Source organism: Haemaphysalis longicornis, unplaced genomic scaffold (genome assembly GCF_048455015.1).
Source record: "Haemaphysalis longicornis isolate Haplotype H1 unplaced genomic scaffold, Haemaphysalis longicornis Haplotype H1 scaffold_2, whole genome shotgun sequence".
Classification (NCBI taxonomy): Eukaryota; Metazoa; Arthropoda; class Arachnida; order Ixodida; family Ixodidae; genus Haemaphysalis; species Haemaphysalis longicornis.
In genome coordinates, this window is record NW_027526295.1 from 121,629,857 (window position 1) to 121,652,189 (window position 22,333).

The following is a 22,333-nucleotide window of genomic DNA, read 5'->3' on the forward strand; positions in this document are numbered from 1 at the left end:
GTGCGTGCGGTTGTATGGCGAGCCAAGAGAGGTTATGGTACTGAAAGATAATGCATGATACGCAAGGATGGTGAAAATGAACGTGAGTATCCTTGCAGCGGGGAACGTTAAAGGCTGTAAGGCAGGGTATAAAAACTAAGAGTGTACATTTTAAAGCAACGCTTTCTACCTCTACCAGCCAAAGGTTCCTTCGTGGCGTGCGGGACACTAAACTAACGCGGTTGAAGATGGGGATGGCGGTTTTCCCTCATGGAGAACAGTGTAGATGGCGCGGCGAACGCGCGCCATTACTCGGCGTTACCTGCGCGCTGGCGTACGGTACGGCGGGAACCAGTCCGTTGGCTTTGTCGCCTGCTTTAGCGACGGTGGTTTTAAACCTTTTTTGGCACAGCTTCGCGTCCATTGCTCGCTTCCTTCGCACGGCTTGATTAACTTGATCGAGCGCATCTCCTCGGTAATCCAGACTTCACAGAATTAAGTGGTCGTTCGGCAAAGATACGCTAAGGATTGGTTTGTAGGGCGGGAAAACAAAATGTAGAGGCCACGTACACGCCCCTGGATACCAGACAAAGGCTACCAATTCCATTGTGTTTTAAGATGTATTGAAAAAGTCGAAAGGAGCAACTGGTTCTTATAAATACGGCTTACGAGAGTTCCCTCAGCTTTCTCTCAGTTCTCCAACTTGCTAAACTAACTAGTTTAAATCGGCATAAATTGGAATCACTGTTTTCACATGCCGAATTGTTTTGGTGTCTGCACTTGTATCGCGCGGTGGTGTATCCCCGAGCTAGCACATCAGGATGGCTAGGTTCCGCTGTCTTATCCTTCGAAAGACCCTCATCACCGTTTTCTTTCTGCCGACCCACGGCTGGGCTACAGCGCCGGCGCCCGCCGATATACGCCGGTCGTGGCCGATGCTGCTGCGTTCGGGACTCCGCCCCCACCAATTCCAGGTAACGGCTGGCCGAGTCTCTGGCTTCGCTCTTTGTAGAGCAACATGTGTGAGTTCAAGTGACGCCGCACGGGCAATTGTTGTGAGTGTCGTTTAAAGCTTTCTTTCCAACCACCTTCACAGCGTCTTTTGGAGCCGTTTTGTTTACAGTGCCAAACCACATGGGAAACGCTTATGTCACATGTATTACGCTCAGAGTTAAGAACAAAATTTCGGCACAAAGCGATTGCACCCCATTGAAATAAAATAAAAATGAAGAGCAATCAAACTGTCGTCATGGTTTTCTGAGTAAGATGGTGGTGATGTTACAGTAAAAGGGTTACGAAGCGCAGCAATTGGCAGGAGGGTCGTGGCATGGGGAGAGTGCTTCGCGTAGACAGGTAGTACTATGAAGTAGGAGCAAAGTGATTCGAACATTAGGACTACCCCCACCTCCCGTTAGTGTCTTGTTCACGCGCGATTAAGACAATTGAAGTGCTATGGCCCGGGGTCCCACTCTTAGTTGGCTCTACTTCCCGATATCTTCCCGGTAGAGGCGCATGCACGATGTGGACGAGGCGGTCTTTTGAAGCAGCGAGGACGTTGCCGGCTTCATTTATCCCTCTGAGGCGACGGCGCTTTCATGTCTACCGACAAAACGTTACCGGCTCCCCTACGGCTTTTACCTCATCTTCTTCCCCTCATTTGTCTTGAAGCAGTCGGCCCTAGCCCGGCTGCCTGCATTCACGTAATCGCTGTTGAGAGCTCATCACCACAGAATCTATTTGGGCTGCTCTAATGTCAATGTTTTTATTGCCGCCGGCGACACTTGGCTGCAATTATACGACTGGCATGAACCCCACTCTGGTATTGAAACGAGGGCTACAGGTTGTGTTTTCATAGTCGTTTGAGCTACACTTACTGCTGCTTTCATTTGTGAGTTGCGCGTCAGACTTAGAAACAATTGAAGCATCTGTTTCCCTTGGTGTTGTGAGCATAGCCCCAGTTCCAGTTTGGGGCATTTTCATTTCCGATGGCTGAAGATTTATAGAATAGATTGTGTCAGCATGTTATTATTCTTGTTTATATATGAATTGAGTCCTCTTGAGAGGAAGCAGATATTTTACTATGCCAACAGTCTCGTAATTTTTACCTCTGTACACAATAGAAATGGACACTTACGTATTCCTTTAAATACTGTTCTTCACGCATGCACACGGGCGTTTTGAGGTTGACCTGTGGGAAAATAAAATACCATGTTGTGTGTTAAGGATGAGGATGTCCGACGCAGATGAAGGACATGCTTATTCTCATCCGCGTTTTCTTTTGTTAATGAAGTCGGGGTACAAGCACAGTAGTTTGTTTAATTACGATCTTGCAAATGGAACCTATGTCAATTCGCCATTTTCACGCTCAGCGTGTAGAGTTGGCGCCAATACCTTCTTAAAGTGTATAATGCATAACTACCAGTTAAAAAGTACCTGGGAATTGAATTCTGCTTACGAGCTATGAAGCCGAAATGCTAAAGAATATATTAGGCGTCCTTAATGCCACTTTTTTAGATGCGACTGCATCTCATTCACTCGCCTTGTCCCTGCATCCGGCGTCGGCGTTGTTGTCGGCGTCCGCCCCTACCCCGTTTCCTCGCCGCGTGAGCTGCGCTCTCCGCCGCTCACCCCTTCTCCTCTCCGATAGCAAACACTCTCTCGCGAGGGGCATTAGATTGGATTCGAAAGCATTGGCTTGGCTTGGCTTGACTTGGCTTGGATTGGATTTGGATTTGGATTGGATTGGATTAAAGTGGATTGTGTTGCGTCATAGCCGCGGCAGACGCACTGGCGCCGGCGCGTCCCCTCACCGTTACGCGCGCTATAAAACGCGGTGCCTGCGCCGCTCCGCTCCATCGTCCCAGCGCCGTTTCTCCGCTGTCCAACGCTCCAACGGGAACCCCCTATGCGTCGCATCTACACCGGGGTTCGCGCGAGGGGAGGTGGGAGTTTTTTTACTTCGTCTTTCGGCGCGATTTGTACTGAGGGAAATACTACTCGCCATTCACGCGCCATCTTTCAAAAAGGGAGAGCTCTCTGCACCTGCCCTTCACGTGCATCGCGTACGCCTTCCACAGGCGCGCTTAAAGACACAATATCTGTTCCTTTCTTGCCCGGGTGTTGGCTTAGTTCTGCGGTTAGCGCACTCGCCTCCTGTTCTCGAAACTGGAGCTGAAATGCCGCATGAACCGAATTGTGTATTGCAGTGAGCCGTTCTTCCAAATTGTTGCGTAAAATTGGTTTTTAGGCACAGTCTTAAATCAAGGAGAACTGATCTACAGGCTCTGGAAAAGTTTTAACCTCTTATGCAGAAGTACCGCGACCACAATTGTTAGCAGTATTATGTCAACATACAAGCTTTGTGACAGTTTCCAGACGAAGTAACAAAATTATAGTGTTACGGCAATATTGAAGGCGAGTTGGCAGGCACCGGTGTTTAGCACCTGATGCAACCTCCGGATGCTGATAAAGCTGTTTTATTTTCATAACGTTGGCCAATTGCCACCCGTTTGTCGCAACATGGCACACTTGCTCTTCTCCAGGTAAGTGCATGAGCTCTTATGATAACGTGCAATCAACTTGCAAGCTACTACTGTGTCCCCTACATAGGGTTAAATACGATTCAGTATAAGCTTCACCGCACGGCTACTGTTATCTGAATCAATGAGTTCCACCCAACGAGCCAGCCACCTGCTTTTTTGCCCAAATTGATGTCTGGTTATTGACTTCTCCTGAGGAGCGAAGAAAGAAGTCCCGCCTTCATTTTCTGAGTATTTTTTATCATCACAACCTTGCGCTTGATCCAACCACATATCTTGCCCCTTTATTGACAAGACACACAAGACACCAACAAACAAACGCACTGAATCAATACTTCGAGAGAACAGACAAATTCAAAATTTCGTTCTTTTCCCGTACACTATTTCATACTGGAACCAAATAACCTAACCACATACTTGCGATATTGAGTAATTGTCCATTCTTTGCTTTGAATGTGTTAAGGTATTGTACTCTGCATTGTACACTGCGCTCCCGCTTGGACCGAACTGTGGTGTGCAGTATGTATTAAAAAAATAAATAAAAAAAACTGGCGAAGCTTGCACTAAGTCGCGCTAGGCTTGAACCATAGCGAAGCTGCAGGATTTTGTTCAACGTGAGCTTTGAACGACATATCACCACGCATTTTTACGAGTTAGGAATTGTTTATTTACATGCTCGGTCGTCGCTTTCCACTGCACTAGTAGTAGTTACCGTCATAGGCATCGATATCGTCGTGTTTCTTATGACAAGCATTAAATTTGCATGTGCGTCGTTCCTAGAGTCGCGTCGAAATTCCGTTGAGCAGGTCTTGCGCCAGCTGTGGCGTTGTTGGTGGCTGGGCAACGCGAGGCCCTCAGCGGGGGTTGTCGCCAGTTTTTACCGCGATTGCGTTATTAGGCTCATATTTAGATTTCCCCGTGGCTCCTACCGTCAGCTATGAGCGTGCTCATCAGGCGTCCGCGGCAATACGTCACCACTGTTACCCGGAAGCTACGATTGAGGCAGCAAGATTCGCGGGCTCCGCTGAGTGTGTAATATGACCAAATGGTAACAGAATATTGGAAAGGAGGACAATTACACAACGTCGAGTACGAAGGAAAAGACACGCGTTTTGAGCAGGTGCCGCGCCTGCGCGGTGAAGTTTGTTCTATGCCCTGTCGGTGGTAGCATGCCCGGAAGATACGGTAGCCAGCCGTGTCCTCTACTTACGCCATCACACCCAAGCGTGTTTACAGCAGAAGGTAAAAAACAAATTGTCGGTAATTCATGCCCCGAAGCTACACGTGGGTCACGAGGCACGCCGTAGCGAATATCTCCGGAAGAATTCAGATCACTTTTAGAACTTTAACGTGCGCCGAAATCCCAAAAAACTGGCATTTTTCTTTTCTGTTCACATCAGGAAAATGGCCGCCGTGGCGGGGAATTGAACCCGCGTCCTTTGGATCAGCTGCTCAACGCCTTACCAATTGAGACACCTCGGCGTGTTTTCCAGCGGGACTTATGCAGGCGCAAACAATGCGTGGCCTAAATAAAGCAGGGGGCAATGTAATAACGCTGGTCCCTAAGAAATCAAGAAAGGCATAGATTATAAGCATACAAGAACTAAAATAAAGCAAATTATATATTGTCGTATCGCGTAAGTTTTCAAAATACTTTTCAATATTTCCACTGTTCCTACTCCGCTGTAAGCTCGGTTTGACGAGCGACAGATGGCGCCCCGCGGCCAAGATAAAAATAATCATAGAAATATGTACGGATGTCCTCACAGAGAACAGGCGAGTACGAACGCTCGGCGTTGCTCTAGAGACCAGGGGTAGGGCCATACTCACAATCGCCAAAAACAAGACTTTAATCAATTGCCGGCAAACAAAGCACCGAATCGAGAGCAGAGCAGGTAAAAGAGCAAAAGGAATGATAAGACTCATGCAAAAAACGTTGTCTCACTACGCGCGAGTGGACGCCGCCGTCTCTAGGACTCGAACGGAAGCCGCCGTCGCAAGAGAGTGATAATTAACAATTCATAGTACGCAACCATTTCTTTGCATAACTGGCCTATCTTTCCTATAGTTATTTAAACTGTGTTGTAACTGAAAATTCGTAGTTTTATGAGAAGTCCGAAATCATAGAGGTTAAGTTTGCCATTTTGTCGGAATTGTAATTTTCAGACATTTCGGGTACATCTACGGAGTAAAATCTGCCAAAATTCAGAGAGATGCTTACTAATGCGCAGCGTTCTTATGCGTCTTGACTAAAGTGTTAGCTGTTTAGAGCCAAGCATGGGTAAAATGTGCTGTTTGGCTATTTGGTGCATTATAAATTACTACGAAAATCACGCTTACTGGACACCGACAGTAAGGAAGGCAAACAGTAGCTAATGCCAGCAAACAATGCACAAGTCACTACATGCCAGCAGTCCTCAGTTGTGAGTTGCGCGTTATTTGTCTTCCTTCCTCTGTATGTGCTCGTAGCCCACTTTTTTTAATTTATAACCGAAACATGGCTATGAGTAGCGAAAGATGTTAGATTATTTTATTCTTTTTAAGTTGCTTCTGGTTTATTTTCGCCAATTATGGAAGTATATACAATTATAGCGACGAAGTACCTTCACTTCGTTCATTATAAATTTTTCCCCAGGAGCAAGGCGTACTGCCGAGGTGGTAAACTCATGCTATTTTATACGTATTTCCGATGTTCATTTACGGAGTTTTTTGTTTATTTTTTGGTTTTCGTGGGAGATGTATAAGACTCATACAGAGTGCCGGAACGAACCGTTTGTTTCTTGTTTTGGTTCCTGTTTCGTTCAATCAGTAAAAGTTCCGTTACGGTTTAGCTCAAGAACGAAAAAATAATGGTTCGTAACAGTTCATAATGGTTCATGCTTGCACGCAAGCAAAATTGGAATTTAGAAAATTTTGAACAAGCATTGAGAATCACGATATCATGTAAACGAGGTGAAGTTTTGCTTATTATTTTTTTATAAAAACATACGTGAAATAGCTCAGCTGCACGAGAACATTAAGAACTCCAAGGACGCTTAACCACTCCACGTCGTATACCTTTTGACTACATGCCAGGACTCCTCAAACTCGCACGCAGGTTTGATTGAGACGATGTCGGAGATGAAAATTCTTCGACCGCTATTTGTCTTGCGGCGCCCATCTTTGGGTGAGGTACACATTTGTTAGGGGCGAACACTCCAAGCTCCCAGAAACGCAGTGGGCGCCACGCGCACGCTCAATTCTTGAGTATTGCGGCTTGGTTTGGAACCAGAACATTAAAATTTTTGTGAATAAATTTCAGGCAATTCAAAATCCTGGTGTGTGCTTTGTTACTAACTCGCATAGTTGTGATGTTATCGTTAAAATTTTAAAATGGTCTGCATCACACAACACTAAAGCCCCGTGTTTAGTTTTCAAGTTGATTGTATGAGAGGAGGTACCAACGGACTAATATCAGTACTTCCAGCACCCCACGCATATATACAGACGGAGGGATAACAGAAAAATGGGGTGAATATTTATAGCGCCCATGGGCAATACAAAATGTGGTGAATATTCCTAGGGCACATCCGCACTGGAAGCATATTTGTCAAAAAAGTATTATAGATAGGAATGCCCTGCCCGACACCGTTGCTTCCTCTGCTTATGAAATGTTTTCCTCTGAGCTGTGGCTGCTCGTGCCTACAAGTACAACATGACTTGTACCTGTTTCCATTGTTTGTGCAGCTGTAATCTGATCTTCTTGCTGCTAGTCATGTTTCAGAATATTCGTGTTAATTCAGGTGTCACACCCCCACTACAATGCCGTAGGGACAATGTGGGAACCTTAGTAAATAAACAACAAATAAATAAAATAAATAAATAAATAAATAAATAAATAAATAAATAAATAAATAAATAAGGTATGCGCGGTGATTACTCGCGAATCTGAGCGCGGAGCCTATCGACCCAGACGAAAAGAGTATGGAAGAAGGGAGCAAGAATTCCGAAGAAGAGAGGGCGCCAGGTAGTCGAAAGACGATTGTATGCCAACGAATCGACTGCAATCTTTAACCTAGCTACATGAATATTGAAGTGAATCCTGAAATACTTGAAAGCGCCACTCAAACCGAAAACCGAAAGTTTTTTTTTTTTTTTGCAGCTTCGATTCTGAACGAAATATTACCTACATTTTTATTATTTTCTGCTCTTTCAAAATTCTATTCGATCAGTTATCTCCATTTACGCCATATAACGATTGCGGGTGTTATTTTCGCCAAATCTGCATTTTTGTGGAAATGCTGGGCTTACGCGGTTCGCCATTTTGGGTATTTTTCATTCGTATTTTGGGCGTTTCTTTTTGCGGACCTTTTTTGAAAATTCTTGGGTTTTGTGGCGAGATATATAAGGCGCATATGTTGAATTTTGCTTGATACGTTTTATGAATTATTTTTTCTAATTTTCTTATTTTTGGTTTTTCAAAATTCTGTTCCACCAACATCTACGCTAATATAACCAGAACAGGTTTTTTCCCGTTAAATCCGCATTGATGAGGGCGTTACAGGCTAATCCATCTTCGCAATTTTTACGCATGTCGAAGGTGTGTTGCAGACTGCTTTGTTTATTATTATGTTTTCCGGGGAACTGTATAGGACGCGTATTTTTAACTTTGTCAGATCGTTTTTGTTTATATTTGTTTCTTTTATCATTTTTTCGGTTTTCAAAATTCGGTTGGACTCCGCTATTATAAACACAGAAGGTCTGGCATCCGCCAACTCTGCATTTCTGGGGAAATGAAGGGCGTTAAACGGTCTTGAGTGTAGCTGTACTCGGCAAAGAACGCTACGCATTAAAATCAATCCACCACATCTGTTTTATCAATAGGAGGAAAATGCCACTTACACTCTTTGGCAGGCACTTTCTCGCTTGTTTCAGAAAGGACTTGCTGGTACCACATCTTTCTTTAATAGGCGGAAATAAAAACAAAGAAAATTGTACTGATTACGTTCACCAAACTTCTAAACGTTATTGACAACAAGTATTAAATCAAAAAGCCCGGCAATTAATAACGCGCAGCAAAACATGACAATCATTGCCAGCTATACGCCGGCTTTGCAGCGAATGACTTATGACACAAAAATGTTTCTGCCGCTCTTGTCAAAAAACAGCCCGCTTCATCCCAGCTGCTTTGTGCCCGTGCCCCCCCCTGTCCGGCCGTTCCAATCCTTCTCCCTGTGAATGCAACTGACTTTGTTCTTTCGAATCATTTCGTGTCCGCGTACACCATTTCTCAGCCACCATTCCGCTCTTTCTTCTTGAACCGATTTCATATCCCTCATTTGGGCGTCCCCACCGGCCTCTACCTCCTCTTCCCACTCCACTCCACTCCTCCTCCTCCTCACTGTCGTCAGTTCAAGTTACCACGCTCAATTCCTGCATGTATTTTTCATATCCATCAATCGATATCCTCCTTATTTCCCATGCTCTCTCTTACGCCGTTCTCCAGCCTTACGCCTTTCTAACTCACCCTTATTTCCTAATCTTAACATCCTCTTGTCATTGAATGCCTGCACCCTCCACCTATACCTTCCCGGCTGACACCCACCCCTTCCCGTGAGTAGTGGGAGAGGTTGCTGACCAGCTTCGACCGTGAAGATCAAGCTATACTTGTCGACCGGGCGGCGACGGCGGCGTCCTCTCGCGGCCTCCTGGACATAGGAGGCTGGCCACAACCCCTTCCCTTACGCCTTTGCTCTATAATAAATGTTTGCTCATCATCATCACATCCTCTAATTTTCCTCAACTTCTCTATCTTTCGTTTCTCTTAGTTTTCCAATCACCTTGGTTCGCGTGGCCACAAACGGGCCACGTACCCCAACAGTGAATCAAGGGTTACTCCAAAATCAGCGTAACTTGTGAGAAACGTACGTGGAAGTACAAATGTGTAATGACTGCTAATTTTTAATATATGCAGACGGGACGTGGCCTCCTGGGATCCACTGGGGTGCAGAGGTGTCCCATTCTGTGCCAACAAGTCAATGACCCACTACTACTTACCCCGAATAAAAGTTCTAGTTTAGACTGGTAGGAGGCGTATGGACAGACGAAAATGTTTGGGGTTTCCTAGCCTGAAAGGGACTTTTCCGTTTGCAATAATCGAGACTGCCCTGTTTACATCTGCGCGGTTTGCTGCGACTACTTCGTTCCTCAAATTGCGCGCAGTATAACTTGGTGCCTAAGGGCTAACTCCGAATTCTGGTAACTTTCCTAATATCTGCATCCAGGATAACCACAATTACAATGTTGACAATGTTGTGATGGTAGTCTTTATAAAATACGCGTGTAGTGAGATGAGAACGATATGAGAAGTCATATTGACGTGTGAGTGTAAGTTAATTTTCTTGTAGTCTTGGATATCTGGCGAGTTTTCAGTGCAGCGCTCTGTAAAGAACAAGGCATCAGCGCTCATTTATTTCGTATTTTTACTTTTTCATTAGTGTGCTGGCCGTACGTTTCTTGGAAATGAAGAGTATAAATTTTACAATCAGTTCTAGAATGATAATAACGACTTTATGGTAATTAAAGTGCCTAACTCAAACTTTTGCAGGAATTTGCCGCGACTCAAGAGAGAAAGTGAGTCGACTGTAAAAATGAAAGCATATTGCGTGAGGATTTCGGAGAGATAGGAAACCTTGAGAACGCTCGTGATCACTTTTACCAAAAACAATTAAAATTCTAAGCAATACTGCAATGAGAGCTACAAGGAAAAGTTTTGCCCGATTTTCTTTAGGTAGGTGTAAAATATTTTTAAAAACAGGTTCAGACTCCGTTAGTATAACTAATATTAGTCGTGAGCCAACATTAAAAACTTGAGAGAATACCCTCTCTACTTGAGTGACCCTCCAAATCGACGTGCAGAAAGGAGCGTGTACACCCGAAGCCGAACGGCAAACACTTTTAACGCTTATCAGATTAACAAAGTCATGGATGTGGAGGTAGCGGAGAAGGCTACTTCAATCGCAGCGCCCGCCGCGTCAGACGACAGTAAGAAGCCAGAGAAATCGGCACGAACAACTCTGACCACTCTGGTAGTCTGATCAAGGGGGGAAGAGAAACGCCGACGAAGCAACCGGGAGCTGTGAGAACCACTGTCGCTAATGCGACGAAGTAATTACTGCAGAACATCGACAACAAGACCTCTAGGGAGCAGTAACAGAGTACAGGCTACATCCTCCAAGCCAGGGCTTGAAAGAGGTAACCTGGACAAAATGCAAGGCGAGAACTTTGAAGACCAGCAGGCGACGTAGGGGAAGCGTATGAATAGACCGGGCTGAGTTGTGAACAGGCTAGGTTATGTGGAACACAAATTCAGGCTCGATACGGGAAAAATGGCAGGGACGCGCCAGATAACGATGGTCTTCTTCAACGTCACCTGTTTCCCGACATGCAACACTAGTTTTATGGCCAACTAAACAACAGGACACACGGTTTTACCTTCCAAAACTGTTCAGTTATGTGACAGTATTTGGGGACAAATGTATTATTTATAACGAAAGTTTGTGTGCTGTATTTTAGGTAGCCGGGGTATGGGGAACACAGGAATGCAGTTGTTGGTTTTGACTTCTCTACCTCCGTTTTGGAAGGCTTCGGATTTGTAGGTAAAGAACGTCATTTTCAGGTGCAGCTGAAGGGACCGCAACAAAATATAGAATTTCGATCGTATACAAGAATTCCTCTTCATAATAACCGCTATCCCATATGTTTCGCAAACACCCGTCAAATACGTGAAAAACTCATAACCGAAATAGTGTCGACTCCACATTTGCAATCCCGCGCCACGCTTCCACCTGCAGTGCCCCACATGGACACCCTGTATGTTTTCTGGCCACGTGTTTTCTATCCCTCGCAGCTCTATTTTCGTCTGTGACCGTGATAAAGTAGGTTCTAAAGCCTTCAGAACGACATTGTCTGACAACGTTTTTTTCTTGGCTTTTACCACCCAGTGACGCAGTTCGGAGTAAGCTTGGTAATCTGCAGTGGGAATATTGAAAGTTAAGCCATATTAGCCCCCTGCGTGATAGCCTGGGAGATATTTGCATGAATCAGAAACCGATTCCATGAGTCGCTTTAATAGCGGTAGCAGCTGCGGTTCTGCTTATTTATGTCTGCGTTCACTCGCGCAGCATAGCGATAGCTTATTCATATAGCAGAAATTACAATGGAATTGTTTCCGTCGTTTTGTAATCAGGTACTGACTGTCAATGTAAGCCCATATCATATAATGTGATTGACTCACCATCGAAAGTAATAGTAAAGTTGACAGCTACGCTGTTACCCGCCGTACTGGAACAGCTTGGTATGCTTGGTTGTATAAACAGCTTTTCCATTTTGTCTGGTTATGCCATACAATGCCTTAGACAGTGTACAGACTTCCACTTTTCGGCTGCTACCCCCCCCCCCCCTTAGTAAGTCATAAGTGAACGGCCAAATTATGTAACGACGCACTGCTGCGCAAGCGACTGCCGCTTTACATACGCACTCTGTGTAGGGGACGCCACATTCTTGTTTGACAAAATGAATGTTGCGAAGAATGGGCTGTTCCATACTCCGGATAAAGGGACAATGTAAGGTGGCTTATCGCTTCGTCGAAAAGAAACCCCAAACTAAAAACGTAAGGCTGAAATCAGAATTTCAATATTTTTAGCACAAAAACAGCACAACTAGTGGGCCCAAAATGAACAAGAGCACCGCAAATGGCTGCGGCATTTATTAAGAGAAAGGAAAAGCAGTGTTTCATGCGTACCGGCTGCACACCGGCCCTTGAGATAGGTGTCGTGAAAGGCTATAGAATAACTGAGACCTCCTGCCTTGTTTGTTTGCGCGGAAAACCCGACCCACCTACGCTTTCGTTCGTCGCCCTCGTTTGAAAAAGGGCCGCCGGGATGGATTGAAACTCGACTTCCAGGCCACAGTGGCCTAACGCCGTAGCCGGTGAAACCAGCGATTGTTTACATTTGCCCAATCTTCTGTATGTCGGCCTGGTGAGCATGATATGAATGAGTAGTTAACTGATCCAATTCCCTTTTATGGAGGTGTCTCAAGGATGAGAGTGTAATTATCGACAAATATCCCCGCGGATACCTTATTATTCCGCTCATTGAAATTGTAACTAGCCGAAAAATTTTCCTTCTGTGGTCGAAATATTTGGGTAGCGTAGCAGAAACCTTTGGTACGGCTTGTTTAATAAAGCTTTTCTTCCTTTTCATTTTCGAATGCCCTCACCCCTACATATTTATGGATAAAACGAGTTAAATAGTCCAAAATAAAGACAGCTGTGGTTTAAAACCTAAAAACGTGTTTCCTGTCATAATAGTTGCATGTTATGAATGGCTTGCTTAGCAATGTACAAACACACCTTTTTTCCTTGCCATAAATCGTGCTGATGGAAAAACAGTGAAAATAGAGTTGAGGGGGAAAGCTGGTACGTGAGCGCGAACGCGCAGAAACTGTTAGTGTTTTGCTCACCACAGGCCACGTTGTTTATCAGTGCGTAGACTGCGAACATGGGACGTTCTCTGACAAGTGCCGCGTGTTTTGCATCGAGGAAATCACTGCTTGAATGAACGCCGCCGGCCATGAGCACTGATATGCTGACACCCGATGAGGGAGCCACGGCCACGGCCAGCCAGGACATGAGTGCCAGGGAAGAGCACGCCATTTCTGTTCAAGCTGTTACAGCCAGGGCAGCTGCTCTTGACCACGGTTGCGCCTTGGAGAGGACCTGTTAGTAATTAAGAAAAAAAAAACGGTGAGAGGAGTAGCAAGAAGAGAATAAATTAGCAATACCCGAGACTAGAACTAACTATGGATTATTTTCCTTTTCGTATATGGCTCCATACTTATGGAACAAACTCCCACACAGCGTCACCTCCACACCATCGTTCTATATGTATAAAAAACAACTAAAAGCACAAGTGTTTATGTTATTTGACTGACGTACAGACTTTTAGTTGTGTTTATATAAGCAGAGTTTTGTTTTTGCTACAGCTTTTATCTTTGTTTTCACATTATGATCTTTCTTCCTTTTTTTCTTTCTTCTTTTCCCCCAAACTCTTCTATTTATTTTCTTTTTTTCATTTGAACAATGACCGTTCTCCTGTTTTATGATTGTACATTTTTCGTGTTGTTATATACCTGATTTCATTGCAAGCCTTTGTAGCGGCTGTCCTAACCAGGAGAACGTATTTTGTTTAAAAATTGCTCAATCAGACTGAGAGCACCTTATTTATCGTAGGGACCCCATTCACAACCCATTCTTGGGTTCTGGGGTCCCACCTGTATATTTCCATGCAGATGTATTTATGTACAGTACAATAAAAAACTTTGATTGATTGATTGATTGCTTGATTGATTGATTGATTGATTGATTGATTGATTGATTGATTGATTGATTGATTGATTGATTGATTGAAATGTACGTATTCGCAAAAAAATGTAAAGGCCACGGCATTTTTCGGGTCTAACGTTGAGCATGAAAAGCCTAGGTACTGTTTGTTGCATTTTCACTTCGAGCTGTGGAAATGTAATTTTTTTTTTTTTTCGGAGAACTGTGAAAACATAGAACCGACGGAGGTTTAACTCAATTTTGAGCACAGCAGTTCAACACAGACGGCAGTTCTACGCAGCATAAAATGTAAAAGGGAAGTTTTGTCTTGCCCTTGTTAGGGGACACACAAAAACTGCATCGAAATTAAACGTACACGATTTATGAAAGGGTAGTGCGCCGCATAAGAACGCATTTGTATGAAAAGATAAGGGCATCTACAAATTTGCTGTGTTGAAAACAATATTACTATTTTTTAAATCACTCCAAAAATAACACCATTAGAGACAAGAAGACATTATAGTGTTCGTATAACACCAGTTCACAATTTTATGGTGGTCTGAGAAAAGTTTGTGCGGAGCACAAAATCAAAGTCGTATGTTCAGGTTGTTGAAGCTCGCCGTTTATTTGTGTAAAAATGAAGAAAGCGCCCAATAATGCGTAAGACTTGAAGGTAGTGAAGCTTTACGCACCTCTAGCGTTTTTCGTCTTTTTCGCCTCACGGCGTTGTTCAAGTTAAGCCTCGCCCCTGTATGAGGGACCACAGCTGGATGTTCGTCTTCTTCTATCGCTCCCGGTTCAACGCCGTACGTGGCCTGGTGGCCTTCCTTCGTATCGCGCTTTGTTAAGCTATGATGTTTTTTTTTCTTTTTTCTTGGGGGGGGGGGGGGGTGAGCAGGCAGGAGATAAATGAGAAGGACCCTAAACTCTCGTGGCGCGCGCTTATCGCTGCGGTGGCGGCCTCCTCGCCTTCCTCCGCCACGTCCCGCTCACGTCTTTTTTTCCTCGAGAATTTGTCTGGCGCCACCAATCTCTCCCCTTTACCAAGCCGCTGCTCAATGCCGGGCGCTTGCGTAAGGGGGTTTGGCTTGACCTCTAGTGCTCTAGGCCAAAACTCGTCACCTCGCAAATACTGCTCGTGGGAGCATTGTGTAGCTTGCGCTACAATAAACATTTTTAAGCAGAGCTTCAAAAGAAATGGCGGCAGAATTCATGCGAAGCCCGGAAACACTTCCCTAATTCTACTCTTTCTTTATGACAGAAACGCCGAAGCTGCAAAAAAATGACCATTATGGGCAGAACCTAGCGATTCATTCAGTGTTCACTCTATCACGTAAAAGATAAAGAACAAGTTTGATAACGCTTTCAGAAGTTAATAATTTGTGGACATGATTAAAACCCGCAAGCTTTTTCGCGGTAGCTGGCCTTTAAAAATGTTCGTAAGAACGGAAAATAAAGCACATTAGTTAAGGTTCACCTTGGCATTTACGCATCGCAAGGGGGGCCCAGACACAACACAGACACCCAGACGGTTCTTCTTTGAGGAACAATCCCTATTTTCGTCTTCTGTTACGTAAAACTAAGAAAAATCCGCCTTTAACAGACCATTTCTCGTAGCAACACCCTGTCTACCCCACCAACACCCCCCATGCGCTTCTCCTCCTGATTTATACCTCACACAACGAACGCAGCGGGCTTTCATCATTTGAAGTCGTTTATGTCAAATTTGCAATGCTCGCCGGCATATGTTCGACCATTTTCTTGCTATTGGGCATAGAGTAGATCAAGCTCCAGTTGCTTTGCTTGAGTCTTCGCTTTTACTTTACTTCTACCCGCCGCGGTGGCTCAGTGGCTATGGCGTTGCGCTGCTGAGCACCAGGTCGCGGTTTCGATTACCGGTCGCGAAGGCCGCTTTTCTGATGGAGGGGAAAAGCGAAAGCTCCGGTGTGTACGAGATTTCGGCGCACGTTAAAGATCCCCAGGTGGCCAAAATTAATCCCGATCTCTCTACTACGACGTGCCTCATCGCCTCCGTTGCATCGGCGCGTTAAAGCCTAAAATCAATCAATCAATCATTCAATCAATCAATCAATCAATCAATCAATCAATCAATCAATCAATCAATCAATCAATCAATCAATCAATCAATCAATCAATCAATCAATCAATCAATCAATCAATCAATCATGCAATCAATCAATCAATCAATAAATCAATCAATCAACCAATCGATCAATCAATCAATCAATCTTACTTTGCTTCTTTTTGTCACCTTTTTACAGCTTGTTTTAATAGCTATCGTTACCCGACGAGGTGGCTCAATGAATATGACGTTGCGGTGCTGAGCCCAAGGACGTGAGTTCGATTCCCGGGCGCGGCGACCGCTTTTCTGCTGGACGGGAAAGGTGATAACGTTCATGTCTTCAAGAGTTGGCCACACGTTAAAGATCCCCAGGTAGTCAAAGTTAATCCGGAGCCATCTACTACGGCGCGCATCATCGTTTGTGCAGCGTCGGGGCGTTAACTCCCAAACCAATCAATTAGCCATCGTAAGGGCAACCCCACAGGTATTTTGATGTACAACACTGCCGCGCTCAGTCATACAGTCACGCATACCTTCAAGTAAGCGCTGTTTTCTTCGCGCTGTGGAATGGTGACATGCGTGACGCACGCTGCCAGTTATAACACGTATAGAATGTCTCGCCTGTGTACACAATAACACTGAGATAGACGCGAAGGCGCAGGTGTATTTACAAAACATATTTACAGAAAATAGAGTATCGTCTTACCACGCCCATGTACATCTTCTACATCTACTTCTAGCAGCTCCTTGGAACCCCAGCGTGTCCAGCGCAATCTTCATCGGGTCTTTGCGCGAGCACACGTCCACAAGGTATAAAGCTATGTACTGTACTAGCGTCCCAGTCACCGGCGGCTGAGGCTTATGGACATATAGTGACATATGAGACATATGAGACATATGAGACATATAGTGACGTAACCCGTGCCACGAAAAGCACCGTCTCGGTGCTTCCTCCCGAGCATCTTGGCGGTGCATTTGAGGCGGGCAATGTGAACAATATATGTTTTGCAATGATTGGAAGTTGGCAGAAGATGGCACTGAAGATACCTCGTAAGTCACTGGAGTCACTTTATGTAAAAAAGGAGATCTTTAAAGGAAAACAGGTGTTATTTTAAAGAACCCCATTCGGCGGGGCGAAGACGACAAAACCACGACACTCACGCATAACCTGGAGGTGAGGTGCCTGGAATCAAGAAACAGCTTCTAGGAGAACTGTCATGAGCAGCGTTGAGCGGGAGAATGAACAAACTTTACTTGGCGGCGAAAGTCTGAGTCGTGGCGTTATCATCAGTCTTCAGAAGAAGCGACTGTTCCAAGGAGAGCAGGCAAGTTGGCGCGCACACCAGATGCCGTGCGTTTTCTATGGAGTCGATGGAAGGAACGTTAGTTATGCATGCATTCCAAATGTTCTAACCTGTCTTTCCACTTACGAAATATGGGCTGAGTTGTATGTGCGGAACATACCTGATTAATTCGAGGCAGACTATTTTCGGACAGCGCATATTTCTGATTACTTATTTGTATAAGTTTTCTCAACTCATCTCCTCTATCAAAAGATTCAGCAGAAAAAACTATAGGCATGAAGCAAATTTGCTGAATTTGCTGAACTACTTACCATCGTGCGAAGCGAGGAGTCCTTATGGTTTCGGAGCAAAAGAACCTTCGCAATATTTCAGGCAGCGCGAAAGTTCGCGTGCGAGAATATTGGCGTTGTCGGCTTCATTACCGCACGGTAGATATGTTTTCGAGAAATCCAATAAAAAACTTGGTAAAAAACGCGCAACAAATATAACCGCTATCAAATGAACCAAATTCGCAGCTTATCTGCACACTTCACTCCAAATGTCGCCGAAAGACCATCCTCTCGCCCCTGCACCTTAAATGAAATCCCTCTTTTCTTTTTGGCGCCCATTTCTCACGCTTTTACACTCCTGTTTTGGTTCTTCGACGATATCATCAGTGGCCGTTTGCTCAAGCATATTTACTTTTTGCAGCGTCACACAGCTCGCTCCATCTGCTGGAACCTTTTGTTACTTTAGAACATCGAACATTGCCAGGAGAAAGCGCTGCAATCGCCTTTTGCGTCTTGAGGCGGAAAAAGTTTTTTTTTGAAGGCGTATGTGTTATTTTCTATCCCAAAAACCATGCAGCCATTGTTTTTGTTGAAAAGAACAATGAAAATATCACTAATGTATTGATGTCTTATCTCACACGTACCTTATATTTTCTTTGTGTTGACAACTATAGACATAAACACCCGATTTAGCGATGGAAAGTTTGACATCCACGTATATCAAGCCATACGGCTGCAAAGGAAAGCTATACAGGTTCCTCAGAAATTTCGCAGTTGAATAAAAAATTCGGCCTGGTCCAGCATTCGAACCCGGGACCACCGCTTCACCGGAGCAGTCGCTCTACCAAGTGAGCTAACCAAAAGGCTAGTCGTTGGTAGCGCGAGAGCGAATTGATCAACAACTGGAAGTGAAGGACAGGTGTTAATCGACCAGATTTAGGCGAAGTCTCCAAGGTGGAGTAGGTTTCGGCGAAGGAAATTTTGACATCCACCTAAATGAAGCCATACAGCTACAAAGGAAAGCTATACAGCTTCCTCAGAATCTTCGCAGTTGAAGAAAAATTCGTCCTGGTCCAGGATTCGAACCCGGGGCCACCGCGTATCCGGAGCAGTCGATCCATCAACTTAGAAGTTTCTTCAACTGCGAAGTTTCTGATGAAGCTGTATAGCTTTCCTTTGTAGCCGTATGGCTTCATTTAGGTGGATGTCACACTTTCCTTCGCTGAAACTTACTCCACCTTGGAGACTTCCCCTAAATCTGGCCGATCAACCACCTGATTTAGTTGTTTAGAAGTACTTTGGCTATAGAAAGGTATCCTTCAAAAATACTTTCACTTTTGGAATTCAGGGACGAACAGACAGAACGAGAGACATACAGATCAAAAAGTAGCCCTAAAAAACAGTCGTGTTTAATTACAGCAAGACGTACGCTTGCCTGCGCGGACGCCCGCACATGTGATTAAATTTTACCATACCGCATAAAAAATACTGGACCGTAAACAGCGCAGGGGAGAGGCGATATCAGAGCACAAGAATGAAAAAAAGGAACGGCGTATGGCGTTCTTCGGTGCACAGTGAATTATTTTTTGTAAAGAGAAATAAAAACTCTTAGACCGTCAAAAGGACGACGTCAGATCAAAGCAACGACAAAAAGCAGAAACGATAAGAAGAACCCGCTGTCGGCGCTTCCGGCTGAAGGGCGCAAATTACTGTTTCCAGAGGTTAAAGTAGCTCAGATTGCTTGACGCCCGCATACATGGACGTTTATTTGACTGAGAAAAAAAAATCGGCCGCGTATCTGCTCCTTTCGTTGCAAATGTACACGAAAGACGATAGTCTTTGTCGACAAGCGAGGCATTTACCAAGCAAATGCCTCCCTTTGCTTTCCCGCTAACCTCTCAAGTTTTTCCTCTTCTGTCGCCCTCCTCCCAAGGTAATCACGCCAAAGGTTTGCTCAAGTCAATTTAAATTTACCGCGTTGTACTGCTCCAGGCCGGGTGCTTTTATGCCAGCGCTGCCGTACGGCGGAGATGCGCGTGAATCGAGGTGCCCTACTCCAGCGTTTATAGAACCGCGTCGCCCTAGCTCATAGAGTTTCATACTAATATATACTACAGCAAAATCTGGCGCCACTGTCTAGGGGCGCCGCGCTTCAGCGAGCGTTCCGCGTCATGTTCCTGGCAGGCACGTTCCACTTGTCCTTGGCATGGCTCAAGAACAAGCTGAAAAGTTGGCTCTGGCTGCAAAAAGCAACAATATTATTGCAGAAGTTTCATAAAATTTGTTTTGTTATAAAAAATTTGGAACGTCCAAAAAGATTAATTTGGAAGCGAATATGTAGCAGCTTTATGCACTACGAACAAAAGAAAAACCTTTACCCTTTTTTGTTGATTTTGGCTTCAAGACTAAACAGAAGCCATATGGCTAGCTAAGCCAAGTAGGCGAGGAGCGTCGCTAGCGGCAATGGCGCCGCCCACGGCGGCCCGCGACTGCAGCGACAGATTTCCCTCTAGTATATATTAGTATGAAACTCTATGCCCTAGTCCACGTACGTTCCCAGCAGAACGCGGAACCTCTCTAGTGGAACGTTTCCTAACATGAACATACAAACGGGGATTAGACGCTTAGATTTCTCTGCGGGTATGCGCAGTCTCAGTTTTGCTTTAGCCGGGTGGCTAACTTGAGTCACAGAGAGACAGACAGACACAAATACAGACAAACCAAATTTCCTGGGTTTAACTAGCCCAAGAAAGACTATGGTCTTTTAAAAACTTCCACCACTTGCTGCTACCAGCGTAAAGCTGATGACGTGGCCCAAACAGTTGCTTCTAGTGGATACGGGCGACCGTTTGACACTTTTTTGGAGCTTTAGTGTCCGCACCGTTTAAATTTATTCTACTTACTCGTGACTTCTAAATTCCAAAAACAAAGGTGGCTCGACTAAATTGGGGTTTGTGAAATAAAATCATGCTTATCGCATAAGTCAGATAGCATCACCAAAGGGCGTAAACGATGCGTAAATCCAATTGTATTCACAAAATTTACTATTTACCTATTTCGCATTTCCAGTCTAAAACAAGTAGAGATCTGGTCTATTTAATTCGTAGCCACAATAAAATGTACCGCGTTGCTATACGAAATACGTGAAGCAGCTCCAGAGTGTTGCTTACACTAAACGTCCGAGCATTAAATTCATGTTGAAAAAGGTAAGGTTTGTTGTAGACCATCTAAGCGCCACGTTCCTTGAACTGATCCTGGCTACCGGAAGTTAAAGTCTAGGGAAAAGGATCGAGTCATGCCTAATTCTGGATAACTTTGGCATCATCCAACACTGCAATGTGTTTTATAACGGGGGAAGTGTGTGTGAGCGCCAGGCACTCGTATTCCTCGCAACGTGTATCATCTGGGATCGCAAAGGTTGAATAACAATTGGAATAGTCAAGGCGAAGTCGTCATAAAAAATTATTTTTGTCAACAGATTAGCACAGAGAAAATCTGCATCATCACGCCTAGTTAAAAGCAGGCCGATAAAGGTGCTTGACATAATTTGTTACTATAAGAACTTCACCAACAGCCCCATATAATGTAGTACACCATTCTAGATTCCCGTTTGGCATTGATCCTTACGTGTATTTTTTTACCTCTAGAAATAACAGAGTGAAAGTGTGGAGCAAATAGATCAGTGAAAAATGTTACGAAGGCATTCTCAAACTGGCACTCTTCAACTAACGGGCTCCCTTCCCCTGCAGGAGTAATTTAACCGAAAATTCGCGAAAGGATTCATCGAGGGCATTTCCTAGAAAAATATATTGTGATACATTTGCAGCGTGAGCCACGTTTTACACACTATCGCGGTGCTACATTACCAAGAAGGCATTAGTACTCACGGGCTCAAACTATTTCGTTAGCATGAATGACGTAGCCTATTTTGAGAGCTGCCTGAAAAGCGAGTAGTTCGGCTGGATACAAAAACCTGAGCTGAGATACATTCATCTTAATAGGACAGCTGTGTGAATTGTATTCACCGGATGCTCGGAAGGAAAACACTTGTACGTTTCACGGCAATTCTAAAGAAAATGCGGCGCCTGCCGCAAAGAACACGATTTCTTAGAAAGTTCTTGTCTAAGGGATTCAACTTCGATTCGGAGAAATGGGGCGTTCCTTAGATCTCACACCAAGATTAAAAGTTGCAGTTACGCGTCTTTGCAGTAAAAAGGGAAAAATGGCACAAAACCAACACTTCAGTTTTTGTTCGTTTTCTGTTCACTTTGATCATTTTGTTGCCCGCATCTATGAAGAGATAAGATAAAGAGGTATGTATTGCAGCGATGTCTCTAAGTTTTATAAACGGTGATGTGTTGCACCTATACAAGTGAGTGAATCGAACTACTAAAACGTTGTACGCGCTCAAAGCTGGGTAGAGCTCAAATAATAGAAAATGTTTCGGCCTCTTCGTTATACAAGAGTGTTACAGGGGCATTCAATGTGGTTATAAAAAGCGATCAGTGATTGCAAGCAGTGCTTCCAATTCCAAGTCTTGTATTTGAAATCACAAATTCTGCAGCCAGATATGTAGTGCCGCTCTGTAGCCGCTGTAAATTTTCCTCCACAAAATTTCATGTTTACCCAAAAAATTAAAAAGAAATCTAAATAAATGGAAACAAAACCTGTTCCAGCTGGCATGCCACAGGTTTAAAGCGAACCTAAATAAGTGAACAGGGGTCAGCTCCCAAACAACGTCTTTTTAAAAAGACAATACCTTGAAAGCAAGCCTACAGCTGCACCACTCATTACAG

General features: G+C 44.4%; 1 protein-coding gene across 1 annotated transcript; it reads right to left on the reverse strand.

Moving 5' to 3' along the window:
• Window positions 1–1,460: 1,460 nt before the first annotated feature.
• LOC144168257 (uncharacterized) lies at window positions 1,461–21,494 on the reverse strand. Its single transcript, XM_077697276.1, has 5 exons — window positions 21,425–21,494; window positions 13,023–13,278; window positions 8,400–8,458; window positions 2,114–2,167; window positions 1,461–1,514 (listed from the first exon to the last, which is right to left on the reverse strand). The coding sequence occupies exons 2-5, from the start codon at window positions 13,213–13,215 to the stop codon at window positions 1,461–1,463; spliced, it is 360 nt and encodes a 119-aa protein (XP_077553402.1). The 5' UTR covers window positions 13,216–13,278; window positions 21,425–21,494.
• Between the last annotated feature and the right edge of the window lie 839 nt (window positions 21,495–22,333).